Source organism: Heteronotia binoei, chromosome 18, assembly GCF_032191835.1.
Source record: "Heteronotia binoei isolate CCM8104 ecotype False Entrance Well chromosome 18, APGP_CSIRO_Hbin_v1, whole genome shotgun sequence".
In the NCBI taxonomy this organism is placed as follows: domain Eukaryota; kingdom Metazoa; phylum Chordata; class Lepidosauria; order Squamata; family Gekkonidae; genus Heteronotia; species Heteronotia binoei.
The window spans coordinates 46,620,802-46,638,645 of NC_083240.1; the positions used below are offsets into that span (position 1 = coordinate 46,620,802).

Below are 17,844 nucleotides of genomic sequence, written 5' to 3' on the forward strand. Positions count from 1 at the left end.
GGGGGGACCTGCATGGAGGCAGGCAGCAGGCTTGAAGGTATCCCAGACTAGCTTGGTAGAAATTCACTCTCCAGTCATCAACCCCCCCCCCCCCCGGTGATTTATGGCCCTCCAGTCCATCAGAGGGATTCTGAAGAAGAGCTAGCAGTGCTGCTTGTGAAAACCTGGAATCCAGTGAGAAAGGATTCTTTGCTGCTCTCATTTGGGGACACGTCCCATTACTTGTTTGACCACTGGTTTGTCTCAGTGCAGGTGAGGGATGTGGAAGAAGCTGTGGGCTGAATACTGATGAAATACTGAAGGACGCTAAGGCCAGATGCTTCCACTGGATCCTTGAGAAACCCCAAGAGAAATGACTCCTGCAGGATATTTTCACTGATCGGCACTGCTGCCTTGAAAGGAGAACGATTTGAGCATCCTGAATTCTGGAATACCCCACTTACCATTGCTGATGTGGTCCCCACCATGGAAAGAGGCGCCCAGGACAACTGTCTTCTGCCACAGCTGGTTGAGGACCAAGTGCCCCCTTGGGGCATGAGACCAGTGGGGAGGAAGTGATGTGGAGGAAGGTGGCAGCAGGCACACAGCTCCTCGAGTCTGCCCCATCCAAGATGGAAACCAGGCTGGAGGGGCAGTGGAGAAATTAAGTTGGCCCACTTACAGCTGCTTTGCAAGTGCTGAGGGAGAAGGACCTCATGGTGGATGACAACAACAACACCCCAGCATCAAGTCCCCCCCACCCCTACCTGTGTGCCTCTCTGGAGCCCCAGTGGGCCAGTTCTTTCCAAACCAGGCTGGTGATGGGCCAGGAAAAACAGGCTGGGCAGTCAGTGGAATGACCTTTGCTCATTGAGCTCTTCACACAGCACACTGCATTTTTTCCTGGTTTTTAACAGCAGACCTTTAGAGTCACCTTGAGTAGTAGCTGCAGGAACAACCTGAATGTACGGCAAAGTTGTGGCACAGACAGAAGCAGGTTTCTCACTTGCATGCCATCTTTGGCTGCGCAGTCCACTAGGCATGAAGCACTTCTGCGTAAGACATACTGCTTTCAATGAGAAAGTGAAGTATCTTCCAGTGTGTGTAATAAGTCTTAAAAGAGCTCAGTTTGGGCTTGATCATGGCCAACTGAGAGTTGCAGCTCTGCTTTTGCTTCATCCTGCCCTTTTGGCATAGGATAAAGATGGTGTGGCTGCCTCCCTTCATCCCTGTCACTTGTACACACACATCCACATGCAGCCTTTATCCCGGGGGACTTAACTGCCGTGTGATCCAGGTGGCTCCAGCTCTGCCATTATGTGACTGCTGCAGGTACATCCCAAGCACATAACCAGAATCTACATCAACTGTGTGTGTGTGTGGGGGGGTGTCACCCTGCCACATCAATACTGTTGGCCTGCCCCCCCCCCCCCCCATGTGGTACATAAAAGCCCCCAGAAGACTGAGCGTCTTTGCATGGAGAAAAGGCAAGCATTTGCACAGTTCTGAGCAGCCTCCAATGGTGCCCCAGATCTAGGCTCTTCTGCCAATGAGCCATATTTTTCATTTGTGATGTGGATTCAGGGCTTTTATAAAGTCTGTAATATTTCTGAAATGTTTATTAGAGCCCTGAGCTGAGAAGAGAAGAAGTGGCTGTCTCAAAGCTCCAACCCCCTCCCCAACTGGCCTGGTGTGGACCACTGCTGTGTCTGCTGGACCTCAGGGCTAGCACGGGTGGAGGGGGTGAGGCATGACCTGGGGCCATCAGCTGCTTCTAGTTAATAGTCCTTTTTTCTGACGGACCATCTCCAGCTGCCACACTTCCTAGAGGAGCTTGGCTACAGAACAGCATGGCCAGACATAAGCTATTTGCAGCTATTGAACACCCTTTAATAGTCAAGGGGAGAGTGGCCCAAATTGGAATCCCAGCTAGCTGGCTGTTCTGTGGCCAAGCTGAGGCTTCTTGATGAATGTCCCAGTGTTTGCTTTCACAAGAGGGCATGTGCCTCCACTTGCCAGAAGCCACGAGAGGAAGACCATGAAAAGCCCGGGAGCTGCCATGTCTGAGTTCCAAAAGACTTGCTTGATCTTTCCTCTGAGGGCTCTGATGCAGAGGAGAGGGGAAAAATTAAAGACAAGAAATTCTTGCTATCAGGAACACACAACCTTGATGCCAGGTAGGTTTACGTCTCCTCCCTCACGGATGTGGGGAAACACAGAGCCCCTTGTCTGCTGCAACAGAGAAATTAAGAAATGAGGACTGACCAGCCAGAGCCTGGGGGCCCCTTTTAAGAGAAGAACGCAAGGAAGGGAAGCGGAAAAGTCGGTGTTAACCGTTTAGCTGTCAAGTGAGAAGTGCAAGCACACACACACAAAACACAACCCTGTTCAAAACAGATTTTTTTTATTTTTTATTTTTTTGAGACAAACACACTGATTTTCTGGACCACAGTAGAGGATGGAAACCTTTCACAAACTTATTTATTTGAAAATACAAATATAAAATTATACTTTCCACATCTGTGATGTGAGAGACCCCCATCCATGTAGTATTTTACAACAGGGCTTCGGAAAGCCATACACAGAGACCTGAAAGATGCTTGATATATATAGATACACGTATATATATATATGTATGTATATATATATTTATATATGTATATAAAAAGTCACTACCAAAGTTCGCATCAGTTTCATACTAAAATAGAAAAGGAAAGGGGCTAGGCTTGGCCACTGTGTCATTGTTGAGTAAGTACATTGAGAACCACCTGAAACGCTGAAACTTTGCATTGGGTTACGATGGAGTTCAGAAAACGTGTACAACAGAGACAGTGGGAGGAGTCTTTGCGACTGCGAGGATTCAGAATGACACGTCCCACACAAGTGGTGGAGTTGGTGCATGTACAGAACACAGTTAATAGGGCATGGGGGACTTCGGTTTTTCTTTTTTTGTCTGAGACAAAAATTCTATCAAGACAATACATTCTGATTGTTTGGTAACTGGTGAACAGATCACTTTGATTTTTAACTCCTTTTTAACGTTTTTGGTAATTTTTATTACAGTATTAAAGTATTGCTTCGCTTGCAGAATCCCATGTAGTGTTTGCACACATAAAGAAATGGACTGGAATTGGATTCTGCACACTTATGAAACTCTACAGTGTGTTGATGCAGATTTGGGGGAATCTGCCGGCGTGTCTAAGGCCCCCGTCACTCAAAACATAGTTAGACCAGCTTCAGTTTGCTTTTCCAACCATTTTGCTTTTCAGAATACAAAGAAACAACCCAAACACAAAACAAAAAGGAAACCATTCAAAACAAATACACCCCAGAGTAAAAAATAAGTAGTTAGTGTTTTTGTAAACAATTTCATATGCAATATATAATACACAACCATGGCTGACCTTCAAGAAACAGGTCGTAAACTATATTGCTTTAGTCTTGCTTTGTGTTGCATTGAATTGGGTGGCAAATGAGACAGGATGGTGGTGGTGGTTGGAGGCACTCGCCCTCATTCACACTCGGGGTCAAAAGAGCTGCGCTGAGGTGGAGAAGAGAGGAAAACAAACGCTGGTACACCTTTCAGGTCCTTCTTATTACCAACAATTACCCAATGATTTGACTAGCCTAGTGTGATGTATGACATTCATCAGCTTGTGTATCTACTGCTGTACAAGGGGAAGAATGAACAGCCACAGAGCCATGCTACCTTAAAGTCCAAGCTACAAATTAAAATTAAAATGAACAATATGCAGAATAGAAAACAAAAGGAACAGGTTGCTCTTCATTTTAATCAAGTCAATTTTGACTTAAGATTGGATTTGTGTGTGTGTGTGTTCCCTTTGGGAGGATAAGCAAGCAGGAGACTAAGGGGGGAAAACTCCATTCTCCTGCAGGGAAAAAAATATGGCCCTGTTCAGGTCAGCTGCAAACAAACCAAACAAGAAAGAAGTGTGCCTAAGACCGTTCCAAGCTTTCAGGCCCATCTGAAATCCCAGTTCCTATGAAACAAAGAGGGAAAGATCCCATCGCGTTTCATGGCACACCTGGGTTTCACAAAACAGCGTTCCCAGCGCTCTCCATGGAGGCGTGCAAAGTATCTGGGGTTAGATACTACAGACCTCTCCCCACATCCATGGTGCTTGTCAATCCCTGTTTGCACCATCCAGCTCAACTGTTTTGGTTTTCTGCTAACTCCAAGGCAATATTTATAAGGGGAAGTTTGGAACAAAATGAGATGCTGGTCTGAAGCCTTTGACCTGCTGGCTTGACTAAAATCAAGAGAGAGCTGAGCCTTCCATGCTAAAATTGATTTCCGAAACGAAACCAATCTCAGTCCTTCCAAATGGATTTCTAGATGAGTGAGGGAACAAAAATGAGCCTTCGTCCAGGAAGCCACTCCAGAAACAGACCAGGTTCCACCAGAGTTGGCCTAGGGGCTGCTGGGGCTTTTCCAAAAGTATAGAAACATCTAAAACATATTCACACAGGATAGCAATTTTCTTCTGAGCACTCTTTTTTTTAAAAAAATATTTTTCTCTTTGTAAAATCATTCTATTATACCATGCCTCCCTCTTTTTTATTTTAAAAAATAAATTAAAAAAACCCAGTTTTGCATATCTAGCGTTAGCATTTAAGGTAGTATGGCACGCCCTCTTTATACGAGTCGACGGGCGGGGGATCGACAGGATGCTGCACGAGCGTCGCCAGCAGTTGCTGTCAAATGTTGTGAGAGCTTTGGTTAGTGGAAACCACATGAGATCAGCAGAAAGAAAAACAAACAAACAAACGAAATTTAAATTATTATTTTTAAAAACCCTGCCTGAAATTATCAGCAATTGTTTTGTCTTAAATAAGAGAAAGTTCTATCCTTACTGGTCCTAAATCTGAATAACTACATCTATGTATTTAACCTTAATTACGATACAACTACCAATATGTACTAGAAGAGGAAGAAAAGAGAAGGGCGGGGGTGGGGGGTGTCACTACACTTGCATCAGGACAGTACTCTTACAAGATAGTCATTTTATACATTATTAACATACAACAATGATCAACAAAGAATCTTCTATGAGGTGACAGGGAATGAAAGAGGAGGAGGAGGAGGAACACGTGGTAGTATACAGTACAGGCACAAATTTCCCCAGAACTTTCCCCCCTGGAAACCCCATTAAAATGAATGGGAGCCTTTCAGAGCCTGGGGGATGGGTGGGACTCTCAGCCATTGGAATTGGGCTTCCGCCAGACTAGTTCCTGGTGGTGGTACTTGTGATGTCATCTACCTTAATTAAAGAGTAGTCAATAAATTCCCTGCTTTGTAAAAAATACACACTGTCTCTCAGAGAATTTTTGTTTGCAGTTAATTTATATTGAAGAACTGGGGGTTTTGTTGCTGGTTTTTTTTTTTTTTTTGTCTTTTAATGTATTACTTGATCAAATCTCAACATTTTAAAAAGCGTCCAGCATTCTGGTTTTTAAACCTGGTTGTTTTGAAATACGAAAATAAAAACCTAAAACATTAATATGATAATCAACCCTCCCAATGATTTGCTTTGTTTATTTTAAAAACAAGGGAAAGGAAGGTTCCCCCTCCCTTCAGTTAGCATTATGGTGCCTTCGGTGAGTGTTACGGATGCCTTGCTCTACATTGTCTACTGGATGCCTATGTTAGCCTACTCGTTAGTAAAGTTTACAAAAATAGGAGTGCAGCAGCGATTTTTTTTCTCTCTTAACAAATGTCGCATTCAGTGTCTTATTCTGGCTGTACCTAGAGTACCAAATTTATAAACGTAACAATTTAAAAAAATATTAATAAAACTTGTCAATATTAATGTTAAAAAAAAAGAATATATCCACACTATAGTTATGCTTGTAATATCACCTACTGTGTTGTACAAGTTGCTGTTGCCGGCCTATTGACCCATATTTTAAAAAATTAAATTAAAAAATATCCTTCATAAGTCTCCTCCACAGCAGAGGACCATAGAGATAACAGCCAAACATTAAACATGTGCAAATAGGAAACTGTCAGTTCTCCCTACCAGTCACAGTGCAATGATGTTTTATACATTTTTTTTTCATTCTGTTCTCATCTACAATAAATTAAAATCTTCTCTTGCATCTAGGGTGATAACTTGTAGCACTGAGGTATTAAGAACAAAATTTTAAAAACCCTTTGCTTTCCCTAATCTGTGAATATAGGAAAGGATGGATACAAGGTGAGAGGATGCAAGCTTTAACAAGCCCCCCCCCTCCACAGCTTGGGAGCACCCAAGACCACTCTTGTCTTGGTCAGTGCACTGCAGGGGGGAGGGGTGCAGCTGAAATGGCAGGACAGTCAGGTGATCTAAATAATGGCTAAAAACAAGTGTGCTTGAAACTTTAAATACCTTTTAAATATTAAAATTGTAGTTTTATCAGTCACGGGAAAAGCAGATTTTTTTTTAAATTAAAATGTAACTAGACTGTTACTTGTTAAGCTGTGCACAGGTGTCTAGTTAAATATGCTGGTATGACGCTAGAACAGTTATAAGGTCTAACCTCTACAGAGCAAGCGAAACAGTGTTGATCTAACTGCTATGGGCCAGCTCTGGCAGTTGATCTTAATGTTTAAAATGTCAGGGCACAACCCATCCGAACTTTTGCCTGTGCATGTGCCAGCACAAGTGAGTGGGCACAACACGGGCACCTCTTCCATTCATTTCAAAGGAAACGTAGAAGAGACAGTTCCTGCTGAATTATGCTCCCCAAATCGTTATTATTTTCTATTCATTCCGTTCAGAAACTGCCTAAGTCTGACTCCATCACAAAAATATTATGCATTTCTCTCTCTCCTTTTGTTAATATTTCATACGTAAGTTAATGGAATTGTATTTACAGTATTTTTTTCAGAATTCACAATTTCAAAAAACCTTATATCACCTCTTTTTCAACAAAAAAAATGCACTTATAGAAAAAGGACACAAAAAACTTTGTTGTCCTTACCTTATTGCCGAAAATAGATATAATTAGGTTAACTAAGATAAAGAACTGCTAGAGACCCTGCTACTGAGCCAGCCTCCCATTCCCCAGACAGCATAAAATAGAATATTTCTGCTCACTTGTGTTTGCTCTACTTCTAAGTTCAGTGTGTGCTAAATTCCACCTGAAAAGGCTTTTTTCAGCTTCAGAATTGGTACCAATTAACTGAGAATTGTGTTACCATCTCAGGTTCCTTATTAAGCAACAAAATTACTTAAAATGGCAGAAAAAAAGGAAAAAAATTAAAAAGCAAAGCAAAGAAACCCTTAATATATAAACAGTTATATTATGGTTAGGTTTTTCCTAAATACACAAAGTAACCTACATGACTACAAGCCTATGTCAAAATACTACAAAAAGTGATTAAAATAATTTTAAAAGGGAAAAAAGAACCCATCAAGAAGAAAATAATAAAATGAACAAATGGATTATATATACACATTTTTTAAAAAGCTGTTCTTCTGTATAGCACAGCAGATTCATGAGATGATAAGAGATGTGGACCGCCAAGTCCGCTGAGTGCCGCCTCCCGTTTGGGTTGGTTATTTGGTGATGATGTAATGTTCAAAGTCTGATGATGGATCACCTAAACTTGGGACCATTCAGAAACTTCTCCCTGTTTTGCCTGGACATCCAGATATACTCTACAGTGAATAAAAAAGAACAGATAAAAAGGAAATCATTGTATCCAAACCTTGAAGAAATGCGTCCCTCCTAGTATTCGGGGGGGGGGGGGGAGGAGGGAGTGTCCCTATGGGGTTTCGGCAGCAGCCATGTGGTTGCCCATGATGTTCCTTTGTGCAAAATGTGACAACCACATGCTTGCATCAAAGGATGGATCCCCGTCCCATCCACCAGGGCTGTGTCTGTTGCACTCTGAGAGTAGCCGGATGCTGTCACAGATGGCTGGCACGGTCTGATTTTGACTTTGACCTCTTCCGCTCCTCCTCCCATCCCCCTCACCACAAGGGGATCTGATGCAGGCACCTTTCTGAGATGTCCTCAGGCACTGCACTGCCCCCCACGGGTGGCTTTCAAACATAAGGACCAGAATCTTTTTTTTAAAGGTTTAGTTTCCTAAAAAAACTCTCAATTGTACATCTAGTGCTCTTTCCCTCCCCAGTTCAGTAAAATCACGACATACCCACAGCCCTGGTTAAAATACTTGGATTGGATCCAGATCAAACTGGCAATTTCCACCCTATCCCCCCCCCCTCCACACTGCAGACTCTCCTTGTGCCATTCATCAGGATCTCTATCCCCACCCCCCAGCAACAGTTGAAGGAAGGGAAGTTCCATTCTGCCCTCCAACCCCAGGAAACCAGGGCAGCCGCACCTCTGGGAATTCAGGGCAGGGAACACTAAGTGGCAAAGTTCCATGGGGAGCTACCCTGTGAGTGATGCCGATTCTGAATTTGTGACTTATTTACTGTAACACACAGCAAGTCCCCTTTGTGTTTTAAGCATGTTAACAAGGAAATAAATTTACCCTGGATAAGTTTACACTGGATAAACTGTCAACCCACAGAATGCCCCAGAAAGCAAACTTCTGAATAAAGTCTTTGTGGGCAACATTTTAGAGCGGCAGTGGCTTTTGGAAGAACTTCTGGGGTATCAAATGTCATCTGAGCACTGGCTCCGAATCCTGCTCAGCAAAGAGCCATGAAGAATATGTGACAAACTCAACCAGAGCAAGGCTTTAGTTGACTCTACTGGAAGCACAAAATATGGCTGGCAGGAGAAGGCATGTGGCCAGGGGTTTCATACAATCTTCCACCTTCAGCAAGACTCTTCTAGAGAGCCCAGTTACACTTCCGGGCACAAGGTGAAAACAGATCTGGCTTAAAAACAGGTCCTTTGGGCAGGAACCTTTGTAGAAAAAGATATGAATTGGGAAAAGAGGCATCTGGGCCAGCTCTGCTACTGAGGGTCAAACACGGGGAGGGGGCCCTCATTACACCACCTCCTGCCTGACCTACATGGCAAACAGCAGCTTCAGGGGCCTAGTGGACTGAAGGTGGGGAAATGCGGGATTCACCCTGCCTGCCAGCCCCCGTCCTTGGTTGCACTTCTCCACTTATTAAATCCAGTCCCCTCGGTCAACAAGGAGTCAAGAGTTTGGCAAGGCCACACACAGCAAGATACTTCTGCAGCAACCACCGCTTAAGTCTATGCCTGGATATACCTTGAGTTTCCACAGCCACTTAATGTTTCATTTGTTTCAATGGTTTCAGCATGAATCTGGGAAGGACTCTGACTTCAGGGAGAAGCTGTGGCTTAGTGGAAGAGCCTCTCCTTTGCACGTGGAAAGTCCTGGGTTCAGTCCCTGGTGCTTCCAATTAAAAGGACCAGGCAGTGGGTGATGTGAAAGACCTCCTCTGCCTGAGACCCTGGAGAGCCACTGCCAGGCTGAGTAGACCATACTGATGGTCCAGTTCAATGTAAGGCAGCTTTATATGTGTTTTCTGAAAATACCGGTTCTCTAGCCATAAAGCTCAGGCACCAGTCCACCAAGGTCTACTATGGGGCTCCTTTGGGCTTTGACCTCCAAGTCTGGCTTCAGTCCAGTTTTTATAATACTTCCAGAACAGACCTGAAGACGGCAAGCTGAGAACAGGGACCGGCCACCACCTCTCAGCTTCAGGGAGTGACAGGAACCCTCTGATGTGCGATACGCACGAGAAGGGCAGGCTGGGCACCTGCTCAAGTCTTTTTACAACCAAGGAGCACACAGATGAGGGGAGTTAAACAGCGAGTTCTTCTGAGCCTCTCTACACCTTCGTGCGCTCCCTTCTGCCTGTCTTGCACGAGGGCCAGGCCTAAAGAAAACTGCTGACAGCTCTGGTGACAGCACCAGAGAGCAGCAAGGGAAGGGGCAGAGCTTAGTTCCGCCGGCCTCTGCACTCCACTTCTGTAAAAGAGGCATGTCGAAATCAGGGCCTGAGAGGGCCTAGCCAAACCATCGCTCCTGCTGGGAATGGTTTAAAAAACTGGCCACTCCCACTGCCTCTTGCTTCCATCTGAAGAGGAGCATTTTGGCTCTTGAGAGGGGAGACCCCAGCGGGAGGTGACTCTGTGAGCTGTAGATGTTCCACAGGACAATGAACAAATTTGCATCAGTAGTGAACCATGTTAAGCATGCTGGCTGCTTCTGACGGTTACAGGATGCAGCGGTGGTTAAAGCAGGCTGGGCAGGGAGGAGCGCAAGGACCAAATTACATAGCAAAGTTACAGACAATGGCAGGAAAACTGATCTGTCACATAAAATATAGTTCTGGCCTGAAGTGAAAGAAGATGGTGCAGTAACCTTTGCAGCAGTGCTCACTTGTTGATGCCAACTGTCCCCAAACACCCTTCTAAACTTTAGCCTAGTGTTTGTATTGGAAGAGTAACAAGTGCCCTGACTACATGGGCAAGGAATAACTGGAGTTCCAAAGAGATCACACTTCCCCCCTCCTTCACGGCCGCCGCCCTCCTGCTCCCACTGAGAGGGAACCCACTTCTCAGTTCCACGGAGTAGAAAAGAGCGGTGAGAAGGGATCCCCTTCAGTGCTCTGGAGTGTGTGCCGCTGGGCTGCACGGAATACTTCATGCAACACTTGGTAAAAGTTAACCAGGAGGCTTTTGCAGTGTAGGCTTGGAGAGTGCAGCAGAACTAAGCACATCTCAGGAGCCTGTTTTAAAATTAATTTCTTCATGGCCAAAAACACTGCAGTCACTTTAACACCACAATGACAAACTTATCCACAGTTGTGATATACAGCAATCCTGTCTTCCTCAACAATGTGCCACATTTCAGAACCTGCAAGTTTCATTCCATGTGCTGACTTGGTGTTTAGAATGCATGCGATAGATCAGGCACATAATGATCAGTCTATATAAAAGGCAATGAGTCTTTCTCTTCTTCTCTCTCTGCATTTGAGTCATCTCTTTTATCATTCTGACTCATCTAACCCAGAGATGGGATTTTTTTTCCTGAGAGCCATTTTACATTCTAGGCTAAATATTTTGTATACAAAAGACCCCCAAATCAGGGTGAAAACCAACATTTAGATCAGTTGAAAGGTTAGGAAACGGGCAGTGATCCAGATGTATATTAGTAATAATGTTTTTAATTTGCTTATTTTTTTTTTAGATTATGGTGGTGCACAAATATTGTATCTTCATAGCACAGCACACTTAATTAAGCCTTGTGGTTTTCATACCTTTTAAAGTATTACTTTAATTATCCAAAATACACATTACTGGTCCTTTAAATAATGATTAACAATTGTATTAAACAATGAATTTAAATGCTCTTTGCAAAATTATCTCAGGATCCCTTTCCAGTTTCCATCCCAGAAAACTGATATTTTTAATTAATTGTAAAGGGGGGGAAAGTGGTGATTAGCGACAGGAAGAATGAAAAGAATAAAAAAATGTGACAAAAATATGGCAATAGAAAAGGGACATAGCACAACATACAAACTGTATATACTGGAATACCTCCAAGTGAGATGGCAACCAACCCTGTGTAACGTTTCAATGGTATCCATTTGTAAAAGCCGTTGCAATCAAAGGCCCCTAAAATTGTACAATTGTTAATGTCATCAGTGAGATATATAGGAAGAGATGGTGATTTTTTTCAAAAAATTACCAGAAATTTTGAGAGTGCGTTTGCCAGCATGAATATTTTGATAAAGTACTGTCTGTCCCCCTAATATCTCAGTGCATCCAATTTGGGAGGTACTTCTCTTCTTATTTGCCTCCTTAGAAAAGTAAGCAGGGAACTGCATTTCTTAAAACACTGTTAGTAAATGGATGATGTATTAAAATATTAAAGGCACTCACTTTTTGCAGAATGTTACAGAAAGTGACAGAAAGAGCCCCCCCCCTTCCGGCAAATGTGCAAATAATCTGTAAGCGATATTAGTGCACACAAAGCACAATGCAGATGGGGCCACAGCAAAGGTCAGAAGCACACACACGTTCATGAACAACCAATTCTTTAGGCAGAAAATGGAAACGAGGGTTGTTGGGTGGAGGTCTTAACAGAATGATAATCCAGATTCCATAGAAGAACTAATTCAATAGGTTTTGCAAGTTGACATTATGATGGTAGTAGAATTAAATAAGAATTTGGTATTATGAGGCCATAATTTTTAAAAAATGCAGTAAAATTATTCGTGCTGAGAAACTTTGTCCATACTTTCCCCTTAATAAAGCTTTACAGGCTTGTTTGTTTTTGGTATAGAAAATTAAAGGATTCCCACAACTTTTGGTACCAATAAGTCGATTAGCACAGAATCCACTAAACTGTGTCGGACATTGTGTCGGACATTCATGCTAACACACACAGCTTAAACAATTCGGGGGGGGGGGGGGGGGGAGACCCATGCATGCAAATTTGTTAAGCAAAATTTCCACTCCCAAATTAGTAACATTGATATTAAAACAATTTAATTCTCTTGAAAAAAAAAATTAAAGTTCAAAATTTGCAACTTTTTGTAGGCTACAAACTTTAAAACCGGCTTCCCTTAGAATAAGCCCCATTGTATAAAACGGGATTTATATCTGAATGGACCAACTTCTGGGATTGCTCCCCAAGCCTGTAATCCTGCCCACGCTGCTTCTTTGGAAGGACGGCCTGCAGCTAAACTCCAATTCCTTCCTTCTGGTTTGGGCTACACAAATAAACTGAAAGCACAAGACCATTTTCTCTCTATGCTACCTTGTTTTTCGACTTCCAAAACAAGACTGATTTGGATACAGGACACTGACAGATGTGAGCTCCACTGCGTGCAGGAAAAAGGGCCTCATCTGGTTTGGAGGGTCCCCTCGCTTATGTGCAGGCTGAGGCAGCTTCCTCTGCTAAAGATTACAGCTGGTGTTGATTTCTAACCAGCGAAGAGAGCCTCAACTTGCACCGTGCAGATAAAAGGGCAAGCAGCTCCTGTTCTGCAAGGGGAAGACAAAGGGACTGGCCTGTTCACACATTCCTGTCTAGCAAGCACCAGGGTGTATTCAACTGTGCTCCCAGGTTCTTGCAGTACAAATGCTACTGAGTAGCAGCAAAAAGATCTGCACCATTTCCTAATTTACATCTATTTATTTAGTATACCTTCTAAAGGTTATGGGAGAGAGATCTCGCAGCTTTGCTTAAAGACAAGCACAAGAGAGTTCTGCAGTGAAATTCTAAATAGATTATACCCTTCTAAGGCAATTGACTACAGTGGACTTAAAAGGGGGCAACTCTGTTTCGGATGCTGCTGTCCGTGTGCCACGCAGCCTGGTGAACCACTGACCGCCTCCTCCCGCTCCTTGACAGAAGGAAACAGGCAGCACAAGCTCTGTCAAATGGACACCTCTCCGTAGCTGATCGTTATCTGATGATGCCTGTCCAGTATCTGGCAAAAAGACCTCGTGAGGAGGTCTGGCTGAATGAGGCTTTATTGCACTTGAAAGACAAGAGTAACACTTTACTGTTGCTCTTAGAAAAGTGATGCTTTAGTTCTATGGGCTCCATAGAGGGGGAAGTGGGGGGTGGGAAGAGCCACACAAATAGATTCAATTTAGTTTGTAATTCACATGACAGGCAGGACACTCTCTCAGAGAGGCCTATTAGGAAGTGGAACAGACGATATAACTAACTCGGCTCATTTTACAGCAGCAGCAGCACTTGGAGAAACAGTACAGAAAAAAGGCTACTTACAGCAATTCCGTGCCCAAAGCCCGAGCCAGGCTGAGGGCTGGCAGCACTTATGTAGTTACCAACACCGGAGTCTTGACTGGCTGTACCGTAGAGATCTGCGACGGGCCCCGGGCTGTTTGCCCCTGGAAATCCTCCTGGCCGGGCTGGGTTGGAGCCTGCCGGGGAAGCGGGTGCGCCAAAATTCGGTTGAGCACTGTAGCTATTCAAGACTGGTGTGCAGAGAATAAAGCTGGGTATGAGGCCAGAAGCCTGGCATGCGCCATTATTACAAAGCCAAACACTCAAAGAAACAGCCTAGGCCCAACTTCTAACACTTAACCAAGGCCATGCGATAGGAGAGCAAGTACTTAAGAATAGTCAGCCCATACTACAAAGAAGCTTGGAGCTCCAAATAGATAGAAATATGTATAAAGAGAGAAAAAAAACATTCATTCAACACACTACTGCAACCAGAAACTGTCGGTGCTCATTTTCACCAAATTACCACAAAATATGTATTTTCCAACATCTGATTTGATGCTCATGCAGCAGTAAACGAGTTTTCTAGATCTGGGCACGTCGAGACAGCATTCACATCCCATGCAAACTACAAAGGAACTAGTTTTAGACTACACATTGTGTTAATATTGATATTAAACGTTGACAGCAAATAAAGCAAATCACAGCTAGGAAAACCGTTTTTGGATCCACTGAAAACTTTGGGATTAACAAAAAAATACAAACCGGGGCCCCTCCCCCACTTTTAGTTCTGAAGAGACATGATTTGGAGGTTTGAAATGTTTTCTTTAAATAAAAGCAAACAAACAAATGATATGCAATGGAACATTTGGAGTGTTTTTGTTTCAACAGAGGGGTGCTTTCCCTTTCGTTCAAAGAGTGAAGTCCTGCCTTCAGAACTATACTGGGACATTGCCCAATGAAAGGAAGCAAAACATATTTCTACAAGGGGGAGTTCCATGAAACTCATTATTTCCTGCCAATTCCTAAAGCTTGAAGTCCATAAGCAGTTTCCCTTACAATAATCTGGTAGAAGGAAGGTAAAGTAGATCCGGAGGAAGACTCAAAGCGAAGCTCTTTGCTACAAAGATGGAGAAGCTGCCTGCTTTGTGCTTTGGGGCACCTGCCCCCCTCCGCCCCCCAGTTCTTTCCTGGCAATATCGAGACACTAGTGATATTTTCCTGCAGATCATTCTTGACCTTTCAAAGTCTATCGCTTAATTACATTGAACAAGATGTTCTCAAGTTAGCTGAGAGTGCAGCTTCAGTGCAAGAGTTGTGTTTTAGCAAGGCTGTTGTTATGACCTAATCTATAACTGTTCACTTGTTTGTCTGCAATGATTTGTGAAGCAAGGGTTGGTGGGCTTTGAAGTCTACTAAAAAAGGAAGCCGAAGGAAATGCTGAAACCCAAAGAGGCCTGTTCTCTCACTACCAAGCACTGCTCCACTCATTCCACAGGCAAGCAGAAATGGAAGTCTGCCGAGTAGGGCCCAACCTTTCTAAAGCTTTGAACTTTGGCCGCTAAAATGGCAAGCTGGCAGATTTTCTCCGGAGGTCAATGCAGCCTGCAGGTTCAGTTGTGATGCCTCCCTTTCTTTTCTATACTGGCTGAAGAATGCTGTTTGTTAGTTATGTGCCCACAGCATTTCCCATTAGCTTTCCAGCTGCATTTCTGCAAGACACACACCTGCACTTCAGGCAGATTTGCCTGTTCTAAGAAAGTAAGAGCCCTACGTGACAACCTGGTCTAGAAAACCACGGGCCTTCCACAGTGCCCAGCACATGCAATGGGAATCTCTCCCTCTCCTACAGACTGGCATTCTAAAAAGGAAAATACATTTTGTACCTGGGGATTCCTCCCTCCCATCTTCTATTCGGTACACTTTGAGCAATGCAGCTCTGGGGAGCCCTGAGAGAATGGTCTGTCAGGTTCATAGATGAGCACCCACCAGGCTGTCCCATTTGGGCAATAAAAACAGAATGTGGGGATTTGGGGTGACTGTCTTATCGCTGTATGTTGCCAGCCACAGTTAAACAAGTACCAGCCCGCTCGCCCAACATGGTGTACTGGCTGTTCTAGGACAGGGATTGTAATTTATGACATCACTCTTATCAGGCCGAAGGCAAGCCGAGCTGGGTCAGCACTGCTAAGAAATAAGACCCAAGAAAGTAACTCCAGTGTGCTACACGACACTGGAAAACAAAGCACTTAAAAATATTAAAGATTAAATGTCAAGCTAACATTTGGTGTTCTCACTCATGGGGAAAAACATCCAGCTGAGAGATTCAGAGGGCCTTGATTAACTTGCGAGAGCAGACCTCCCCCCCCCCCTTTCCTGTTCAGGGGAGCGGAATCCAGCCATGATGTCAGCTCACCAGAAAGCTTTGCTTGCCCAGGCAAATAAACGCCTGGTCCTCTGCAGTGCACTTCGCGTGGAAACGGCTTGAAATCCCATCATGGGGAGGTGGCCTCTGTGCAAGTGAAAGGTGGCCGCCCTGATTCCTCACGGCCTCCCTCCCTCCCTCCGCAGACAGTGCAAAGTGGGAGTCTGCCCTGACAGTGGAGGAGTCTTTCTCATCCAGCTTGCAAAGAGGCACGGGGCTTGGGAGAAGCGCCAAGAGGGGGTGACGTGGAAAAGGAGCTCCTTTACTGACTACCAAAGCTAGAGCTGTGTTCAAAACCAGCCAGAAGCCTATGTTGTCAGCGGAGAAAACTGAACTTCACTCACTCCACTACGGCCTGGTGTTGGGGCTACAGAATTCAGAAGGAGAGGTTCACACAGCTCATTCACAGACTCTGTACACAGTCCCTGATTTCGCACTAGGGCCTGTTCCGAGCGGAGAGCCCTTTTGCTCCCGAGGTTTCTCTCCATTTTTGCACAAGTTGCCCTGGATCTGTGAGTTGGCGCGCTGTTCTCCCATGGCAACAGAAACCGCTTGGAAGAGGATCTAGCGTGCTGAGGAAAAACGCCACGCCAACTCACAGCTCTGAGCAACTTGTGTGAAAACTGAGAGACGCCCCGGGAGCAAAAGGGCTCTCCACTCGGAACAAGCCTTGTGCATGTTCCTGTTAGCAGCTAAGCCTCTACAGTGATTTCTATCAGACCAGCAGAGGATGTACAATAGACCATGTGATCAAACCCAATTTGAACAACATGGTAAAAATGGTCTCTGTTGCCATCATCATCACAGCTCCGAGGCCTTAAATGGGTCTCTGCTGGGAACAAAAAGACTGGCGGCACCTTTCAGACCAACAGCGTTTTATTCAAGGTATGAGCTTTAGTGCGCATGCACACTTCTTCAGGTACAATGACATGGAAGGTAATGGTTCAGATATAGACAAGGGCTATAAACCTGGGTCTCTGCTGGACAAGAGCATTCTCTCTGCCAGAGGAAATCTGGAAGGTGGTTGGAAGGAAAATCATGTTAACAGGAAGAACAAAGGCAAAACCAGCTGTCTCAAGAAAATGTGAGATCTAGTAGGATCAAGGGTGATTTTTAAAAAATTTGCCTTTTCTTTTGTTCATTCTTCTTTTAGAAAAATAGTAACCTAAAAGCTTATACTGCAAATGTGTCAGGAACAGAAATCAGGGCCAGCCCAGCGGTCTTTCTATTCCTGTTCTGATAGAATTAACCATGTCTTAAATAGTTGTTTTAACGGCTGTTTTACTGCTTTCATCAGGTGTTTTATTGTACATGGCCTTGCACAAACTTTTTTTAGAATGGTAGCTGGTAGCTTTTTAAAAAGAAACCAGCGGATGGCTGAAGTAATGGGGGCCATATGTGAAGCAGAGTGTCAACCTGAGAGGTGTGTCTTGTGAGTCCAGGAGTCATGGAATAGCCAGGCCCTGGAGATAGTGGTGATGAAGAAGAACAGCTGGACTCTGGGCCTATCAGACACCAGACAGCTGCAGCCTGAAGAAGAACACTGGGTGGAGCAGCAAAGGATGCTGTGGCACAACTCCTCCAAGGCACACTTTTAATTGTTTCTCTTGGAACAATACCACAACTGTAGCCATGCAATCAATTGCTCTCTAGTACAAGCACACGAGGTCTCAGGATTTGTGCAGTGCTTGCATTGGATCATCCCCTTCTGTTCATGGAAGGGGTCCTTTTGTGAACAGAAGGGCACCTTCAGATTCAGGTCCGCAGTGTG

The 17,844-nt window shown here is 44.2% G+C and overlaps 1 protein-coding gene across 11 annotated transcripts in view; it reads right to left on the bottom strand.

Moving 5' to 3' along the window:
- Positions 1-2,366: 2,366 nt before the first annotated feature.
- The window catches only part of MSI2 (musashi RNA binding protein 2), a 568,927-nt gene continuing 553,449 nt past the window's right edge, over positions 2,367-17,844 (bottom strand). For 6 of the 11 annotated variants that reach the window (XM_060259516.1, XM_060259521.1, XM_060259519.1 and 3 more), the window contains 3 exons: positions 13,691-13,899; positions 11,485-11,562; positions 7,581-7,643 (listed from right to left, as the gene is read on the bottom strand). In XM_060259516.1, coding sequence (XP_060115499.1) covers positions 11,521-11,562; positions 13,691-13,899 — 251 coding nt within the window. In that variant the 3' untranslated portion in view covers positions 7,581-7,643; positions 11,485-11,520. Of the gene's footprint in view, positions 7,644-11,484; positions 11,563-13,690; positions 13,900-17,844 lie in introns of all 11 variants that reach the window. The other 5 variants (XM_060259520.1, XM_060259514.1, XM_060259515.1 and 2 more) reach the window with 4 other exon arrangements.